This window comes from Curcuma longa, unplaced genomic scaffold (assembly GCF_044706935.1).
Source record: "Curcuma longa cultivar G26 ecotype Majalengka, Jawa Barat unplaced genomic scaffold, ITB_CL_G26_1.1 contig_22204, whole genome shotgun sequence".
Classification (NCBI taxonomy): domain Eukaryota; kingdom Viridiplantae; phylum Streptophyta; class Magnoliopsida; order Zingiberales; family Zingiberaceae; genus Curcuma; species Curcuma longa.
Window position 1 is genome coordinate 6274 of NW_027431840.1, and position 8535 is coordinate 14808.

Genomic DNA, 8535 nt, shown 5'->3' on the forward strand with positions numbered 1-8535 from the left:
TTCACCGGACTAACCGTCAGATGAGTCATGATCCAGATCTGACCATGTGGTTTGAACCTTAAACAAAGGAAGTGGATGCAGATGAGGTATGATCCAGATCTAACCATGTGGTTTGAACCTTAAACAAAGGAAGATCTGATCTAAATCAAGAGGACCAGATACCAGGTGAGAAGTCCTAGTAGGTCGGGTGGACTGAGGAGGACCAGATACTAGGTGAGAAGTCCTAGTAGCAGATACCAGTCCCACATCTAAAGTACATGGAAAAGATCATGGGGAGAGCCCAAGAACAAAGTCATAAGGGTTTATGTCCAAAAATGAATAATATCATATCATTATGGAGATATTTTGATTCCATCGATACTAACACTATAAATATAAATAATTAGAAAAAACTATAAACTTTTGATATAAATAAATAACCTCCATTGAATTGCCATATTATAAAAAATAGCATGGGGACGTTTTCTTTCATAAAAACAAATATAAAAAAAATCCTGACTGGTTTTTAAAAACTAAGGCACCCTTCTAATTTTTTTCTCAAAATGCTTAATCAATTTTACTGACGAACTTGATTTATTTGATTTAATATCCGTTCTATCTACGTAGATGATATTTAAGATTTTACACATATCTTTTGTGTCAAATTGTAATCACACTAAAAAAATTATGTCAAATTGTCAGACGAAAATTAAAAAACTATGCAAGGAAATTTTAAAAGTCGATATGTGAAAAAACGGCTTAACGTTTGACTGTTTTAGTTTTATCAAACAAAAAAAAAGTATGGCCACTGCAAGTCAGCAGCACAGAGAAACAAATAAACATAATCTGTGTTTCAGAAGTGAAACTAGCTAGCAACTTCTCTTCTGTTATTGAACATGGCAGCAGGCCCTCACTATCCATCAATATATCCCATTGATGATATTGTCAAGGAGTAGCAAAGCTCGGTCAAGTGAAGAAGGGGTGCGATTCATGGACAGAACTAGATCGACGACTTAAAGAGCCATGAAGAAGAAGAAGAAGATGGTGAAGTGATAGAAATAGAATCGATAAGCCACGAATTCAAAGAGCCAAGGTTTTCTCGTGCAGAAATTATTGAAACAGGGAACAGTTTTACTAAGTAGTTAGAGATATTTTTTTGTTCCCGCCCATTCGTGTTCAAACTCAGAAAAGATAACAACGAAAGCAACTTAAAAACAATCAATGCACAGTTCAAAGCAGAAAAATGCTTCAAGGTTCCGATTCCAAATTCCTTCCTTACCATAGCCGTTAAGCTGATGCTTCCGCTCCAACGTTCGCAGACCAGGCTCCATCCATCTCTCGTCTATATATTAATCACTTCTGACCGTTTCCGACTCCAACCAACGAACAAATCACAGCCAACGAAGAAGAAAGAGATCAAGCAAAATGACTTCTTCTTCTTCTTCTTCTACTGACGTTCACGTGAAGCTTAGGAGCTCATTTTCGCCGTCTTCGTCTTCTCTCCACGCCCTCCTCCTCTCCTCCCTCAACCTGCTCCTCCTCGTTCTCGCCTCCGCCTCCTTCGCCCCTCTTTTCTCCTCCGCACCTCCCCCACCTCCTTTGGTTGGACCCTCTTTGCCGTCTCCTCCTCCACTGCTCTCTCCGCGCTCCTCAACCTCCTCTCCTCCCACCTCACCGGCCCCTGCTTCGCCGCCCACCTCCTCCTCGTCCTCGCTGCATCCGTCGGCCAGGCTCTAGGCTTCCTCGCCCTCCTCCTTCGGCCCGGGCCCAGCCTGCGCTTGCTAGGTTCGGCCCGTGGTGCGCGGGAGCAGTGGGCGCTGACCCGGGTGGAGGCGGCACTGTTGTTGGGGATGTTCCTGATGCAGTCACTAGCGCTGGTCACGGCCTGCACGCTGCGACAGCGGTGGGTGCGGCAGTTCGAGGAGATGGAGGATGATAGGGAGGAGGCGGCAGGGAGGAGGAGCCGGCGGATGGCGCGGGTGCAGGAGGAGGCCATCGCCAACGCGGCGGCCGCGGCCAGGGAGCTCGAAGAGAAGTTGAGGAACAAGAAGGGGCAGTGGGTGAAGAACGATCTGGAAGGCAGGAAGATCTCTCCCATTGATTTCTAATTACTGTCGAATGAATTATTTTAAGTAACCAAGATCGAAGATGGTTTAGTTGATCGCAATGTGGTGCTCACCTAATTGCAAATTCGTGCATCGGCTGTGACTACAAGCCCTGTATGTTGTGAATTGTGAACTCTATTACAATAGGCAAAGTAACTATATGTTGTTGCAGATCTAACAGCTCCATGCAAAAACTCGTTTTTGGTCTGAAAACTTAAAAACTATAAGCTGTTCCAATTTTGTTGATGATGAATGCACATGCATTCTTACACTATAGATTTGTAAGTTTCCCAACTGCACCCTCATCCTCCCTCAGGAAAAAAAAAAAGGGGATAAAGAAAGAGAATCTACAGTTGGTGCCATGAGATGGTTGTGAACGAATGAACCTGTGACTTTTTGTTATCCTATCAAAATGTAATCGATGATGATGCCTTCTCAGTAACGGACTTCTACATCATGGAATCAATCAGGAAGGAAGAATCTTCAGATCTGTAAACTCAGCAAGTGTCTGTTTTCTGCTACTAAACGACGATCAGCCTCTGGGACAATCTGCAGGGGTGTACAATGCGTACAAGGATTAAGATGGTGAGATGCAAAGGTTTGCAATGACAGCACTGGATGCATACCTGAAATCCTATCTGATCGTAAAGCTTTTGAGCCCCCGTGTTATCTCTGTGCACTTGCACAAATACCTGCTTGATACCTGGGGTGAACAAGAGCTTAATATCAAACCTCCTAAGTATGCTCAAAGAAATGTACAAATAAGAAAAAAAAAACATAGACAAAGAAATTCCAGATCTGCCTAGCTACTATTGCCGTATTCTTGCAGGGGCATGTACGCACTTAAAAAAAACAACAAACGAAAAGAAAAACTAGATGAGAGCTCCATGATTCACCATATGTTGTGGCTGCCTCATTAGCTAAAAGTAGCATGTTTTTTGCAATGCCTTTGCGACGATAATGCTTGGAAACACATAAATCAGAAATGTAGGCATATTTTGGTTGATCTGCTTGGTAGATACTGCAGTATGCAGGTTGTTTTATGCGCTCCTGATGAACAATTTAAGCACTAACTTAATTAAAGGAATTTAGCAAAGGAAGAAAACAAACAAGGAACAACATAATTTGCATACTAGAGGAAATGTTTCTCCAACCAACAGTTGTCGTATGCTTAAATCCAGAGTCCCAATAATGCTGCTCAGTGCAGTGCGCTTAGAATTCTTATCATCCTTCTTTACCTGCTACATGATAAAGCAAAAACTATAGGGAAACAATTGAATGGGAGGGATACAATCCACTTGAAATAAATGTGCAAGGATCTAAATTAGATTTCACTTGGCTCTGAATCATATGGACTACTAAGTTTCAATTTAGATGAGCAGGAACAACGGTAGATAGGAATACATATGCAGAAAAATAGGATGTGGCCACAGAACAGAGATTAGTGGATCATGCTCTACATTTAAAAAGTATATATAGCAAGAATTTAAAAAGTATATATAGATAGTACACAATCTAGTCATTGCATAATGTACATGTGGTCTATGAAACACACATTTGGGTACATAAATAGATAGTACACAATCTAGTCATTGCATAATGTTTTAAAAAATAACATTACTTAACAATATTATATAACATCATGAAAATGTGAATTTAAATCCATTATACAATATATTAAAGTCAATCCAAGCAATCACTACAAACAAATGTGTGTGTGTGTGCATGTGTGCTTCTTGTTTATTTATTTAGCAAAAGTGGTCCAATCAAACCAATATAACATGGACATGATTTGAATTTAAACAAAATAGACTCGGGTTTAGTCTACATAGTCCTTATGCTTTTGTCAATTGATCCCTCGCTATATAAGCCTATCAGCCTGCACAAGTGGAGTATGTGAAGGCTTTTTATAGTAACAATTTCTAATGGTATATAATACACTGCTAATCATAGTTGACTGAAGATCACTTCTAATGGTTTCATAAATCATAGTTGACTGAAGATCACGTCTAATGAATTGTATAAATCATAGAACTAATGTTAGGTTCTAAAAGCTACTATACCGCAACAATGCAAATGCATTTCTCAGCTTGTTGTGCGCTGCACCTCTTCTTTATTGCATCAAACTCCTGCATCAGATTATATTAACAGCATAAATGGTTTTCCACATGGCACAGCTGAGGTCATGCTTAATTAACATGTAAATTCAAATGCCCAAAAGAAATATGATATCTACTGTTAAGTCATTGGGGGGTAAAATGATGATCTAGTACCTTAGAATAGATGGCTATACTCTCACAACAAACTGTAGATATCTATGTGAAATTCTGATTTGTCAGTATTGATTGATTTCTATATTACAAACATGTTAGATAATTTAACTACCCAAATGCAATACAAGCCCTTTACAAAAAATGAGAAAAGAAAAATGACTACTGTTTTTGTAAAACAATAAAAAAACTAGCCTTTCCTAATATCATAGACGAGTAAAAAGTGTTCAACTGTGTTTTTCTCAAATAGTGCATACAAAAGTATATTCCTCACGTGTCCTCCAATTCTTTATTTACTTGTGATACTGGAAGCGAATGAAACTCAAAACTAGTTCTTTTGCTTTTTCTTTCTTCTTTGAAAATAAGAATATGTACCATACTGACAACCAGCAGAAGTGCTCGTGAAGTTCATGCTAAAAAATGACACAGAAAATCAAGGGCAAGCCAATAGAAGTGACAGTAATAAGGTTATCATGCCAAAACTAGTAATTAATTAGTTCAAATTAAATTCAAACGCACAACTCCGCATACATTGTCAATGAGGTTCACTAGCTAATATATGAAAAAAGAACACGCACATTACTTGATGTAAAAATTCCTAAGAAGTATGACGTGGGTAATAGTTGGATGTGCCATATCTCATCGTATATGTCAAAGAAACTGAAAATCTTACCTGTTCCTGCTTCAAATCAATTACAATTATTAAAAGAACTACAGATAAATGAAATAAAATGTTATAGTCAATAACCAATTAGAGTAAATTAATACATGTTCATATAGAAAAAAAGTAACTTTCAGGCATAGTAGAACATGTAACAGAATTGATTTTTTATCTTCGTCCACCATGGGCAGATCAACTTTCTTGATTGAGATTATTAAACGTATCACCTTTAATAACCCTCCTAAACTTAGCTTCTCCATTCAAGCCTCTCATTATTTAGTATTTTCATCTTCCTAAATCTTCCAATCTCTAAAAATGTTATAGATTATCAGTGAAATGATGTTTCCAAATGCCAAAAGATGTCAAAGTCATCAATTGCAGAATAATTCATACCTTATTTGCAAATTGTCTTTTATAGATACCAGGATAGCTGCAAAAATTGGATTGAACGCGTACACACACAAAAATCTAATATTAGAATTCAGTTGCATACCAATTTTTTTTTTTAAATAGTGGAAAGACAAAAGAAGGACAAAGTTAGTTGCAAGAATGCAGACCGAACATCTGAACAGTTCTCCCAATGGCATTCGGCCCTTAACCATGCTGCCGCCTGCAATGAAGACAGCAAAGTTAGGTATCTTTATAAAAGAAAACCTCAAAAATGGAGGAAAAAATAAACACACGAATATACCAATGGCGTTCAGCGCCTACAATCTAAGTTTGAGCTCACCCATAGTTCTTCGTTCAGAAGGGCCTCCCGTGCAATAAATCTTCCGAATGCTCTCGTATGCTTCCAGTTTCCTTCTTCATCCGAAGGCTGCGGACGGTCGAACCGAAAGTTCGATCCATCGTACGAAGCGTCGATTTTAAGAATCTTCGGCGCCAGATTAGATTGATTAGAAGACATCTCGAGCTGCGGAAACTTTGGGGACGTATGGAAGCTGCTGGAATTACCCTCGTCTCCCTCAGTAGCGGAGGATGCCACAGATCCATCTTTCCTAACAATTCACTTTGAAAGATTAGTGCCCTAAAAAATTGTATCAACCAAAGGCACGGAAGACAAAGAACAAGAAGAGAAAAGAAAGTTGGGAAGAAGAGAATTCCATCTCGATTTCGCCGTCAACATGATTAAGGAGGAAAACAAGAATCTCTACCGTATTCATAAGAATAATCCACTCACATAACCGCAAAGACGCATGTCTTGCAGGGCTTGCGTCGATCTGGGATGTGGAAGGGTGAAGATCGCCGGAGACCCGATAGTGGAGCGGCCACTGCCGTCATCGATCTCGCAACACGCACAGCTCGAAGCAACAAGACTGGTTGGGAGAGAGCCAGAGAACGGAAAGTATGGGAGAAAAGTCACGCCGCCGCGGGCTGGAAAAGCTGTTTTCCTCTTTGTAAATGAACCGTCAATCATTATCCATTTATTTTAGTATTTTCACTATTTTTCATCCAAATACATTTCTGGTTTGAAATAATAGTCGTTAAAGATTTTGAATATTATTGTTTAGGATAATGCCGGAGAAACACAAATCTCACACGTAAGACTTATTCGCTCCAGGGCAGGTGCATGCTCTCTTTCCCTCCCATTGGCCCTCCACTGCAAACATGAGACAAACAATTTTAATGAAAACAAGAAATCTCACAATTTATATTAGGTCATATAAAACATTTGATCATGAACAAAATCAAATTAAGAATAAAATAGACATCCACATTCAACATTAACAACTTAGCTATTGGTCGTTCATCCTACCACTTCCCAATGGCATTGTAGAGCATATCCATAGCATTCTACTGTGACTTTATGCAGACAATCAAACATATTCCAATAGCTTTATCAAAAAGGAACATGAAGGCGTGAAATAATGTATTGTTGGTTAAAGTGTTATGACATACATAGGATAAGTAAGACACATTATGGATCAAATGAGTCCACCATGCTTACCTCTACATAAAGAGGTATGGGAGTAACAAACCAAATACTTAAATTCTCTTCTCATCGAGAAGATATTACACATACGGGATAGAATATTGTCTTCAGTTGAATTTGCAAAGATGACACAACAAAGATTTGTAGAATAGTTTAGTAAGCTTGATAGGGGCACTAGACAGGTATATGATTTTTTCAGAGATATCGAAGCTAGAAAGCCCTGGACAAAGACAATGTAGAAGAGGCACTTACAACCGAGTCATACATTCACCCTGTGATTGTTGGCACACCGGATGCTACCTATTAGAGATAAGTTGGAGTACATGGGAGATAGATGATGTACCTTTTGTGGTATAGAGGAGACACAGAAGCATGTTGTCTTCCAATATTAATTCGTTAGCCAGCTCTAGAGGCGGATCAGATGGTGGCTCCACATGATGTTGAAATGACTATGTACAAGAGGATATTTCGGGTATTCAGACTCCACTATCATAGCACTAGTAGATTGACGCAGGCTTGACAAATTACTATGTCCTTCATGATTTATCATATATATCAGACAAGGAACATAGTATGTTTGAGGGTATAATTTGATGTGGAATTGATACTTAAGAAAGTATAAATACATGTATATAAAATTTTAAATTTTAGACATCTACTCAGATTATACTTAGATTATGATACTTCATTGGATATAATGATTATTTTGGTTCTCTTTGGGAGTAATGTCAAAGTGATGATTGACTCGCCCTAACTTTGGCCCTTGTGATCAACCTCACTTGCTTCATCGATAAAAGGATCATTAGGTTTGATCCTTATTAGAATCTAGGTTTGTAGGGTCTTCTTGTGCTACTATGTGCTTATTTTGTATTGAAGTGTAAGGCTTCTCTTGGGGATGACTTTAATGCCCTTTCAGTTGAAAGAATTTATGATTTTTATCACTGCATAAAAAATTAAAGCAAGCAGCGAATCCAGAATCATTAGGACAACAAAGATTATAATCTTGCACATGAAAAGTCCAACACAATTTGGGAGCACAAATAATGTTAGCCAAAGTCAGGAAATTAAGGACCAAATACAGTTCGCTTATTATGCAGATCACCAGCAAATGGTTGGAGTGTTGACCATGTCTTCAATGTACAATAACTCCATCAAAACCTGCAATAGGAAGAGTGCGACACTTTCATTAAAATTTTTGGATTATTCCCACAATTTAGAACTCAAGAATCATTCAATTCTTACTCCTTAAGCAATAAGAACAAGTTGAAATTGATGGAACATATGTAAATTTCAAGTAGCTATAATTATCGATATTCAAATTTACCAGGAGAAAAGGAGCATCATACACATGAACTCCTAGGAGAAACAAAAATTTGTGGACGACATCAAATGTGAAGATAGATCATGATGTGTGATATGTAGCAAGTCATTGTTAGGTTAAACTTGGACTTTTGTTTAGTCAATTCCACTGTCTGATATTGACAACGGAACGCTACAAGCCAAGACTCATCACTCAACATCCTTATTAACCACATATACTTTTTTTAAAGATAGATATTTTGGACTCTTAGAGCTACATGACTCAAC

General features: G+C 38.3%; 1 protein-coding gene and 1 pseudogene across 2 annotated transcripts; one reads left to right on the top strand and one right to left on the bottom strand.

The window, feature by feature from the left end:
- The first annotated feature begins 1372 nt into the window (after nt 1–1372).
- LOC141817852 (uncharacterized) lies at nt 1373–2140 on the top strand (annotated as a pseudogene).
- Nucleotides 2141–2284: 144 nt separating this feature from the next.
- LOC141817851 (GCN5-related N-acetyltransferase 6, chloroplastic-like) lies at nt 2285–6392 on the bottom strand. Of its 2 annotated transcripts, none has more exons than XM_074705476.1 (9): nt 6196–6392; nt 5746–6013; nt 5573–5625; nt 5409–5445; nt 4148–4213; nt 3218–3325; nt 2981–3134; nt 2711–2787; nt 2285–2633 (listed from the first exon to the last, which is right to left on the bottom strand). In XM_074705476.1, the coding sequence occupies exons 1-9, from the start codon at nt 6294–6296 to the stop codon at nt 2568–2570; spliced, it is 930 nt and encodes a 309-aa protein (XP_074561577.1). In that variant the 5' UTR covers nt 6297–6392; the 3' UTR covers nt 2285–2567. The 2 variants fall into 2 exon arrangements, with proteins under 2 accessions (XP_074561577.1, XP_074561578.1); XM_074705477.1 differs by having other exon boundaries at nt 2287–2633; nt 3218–3322.
- Nucleotides 6393–8535: the final 2143 nt, after the last annotated feature.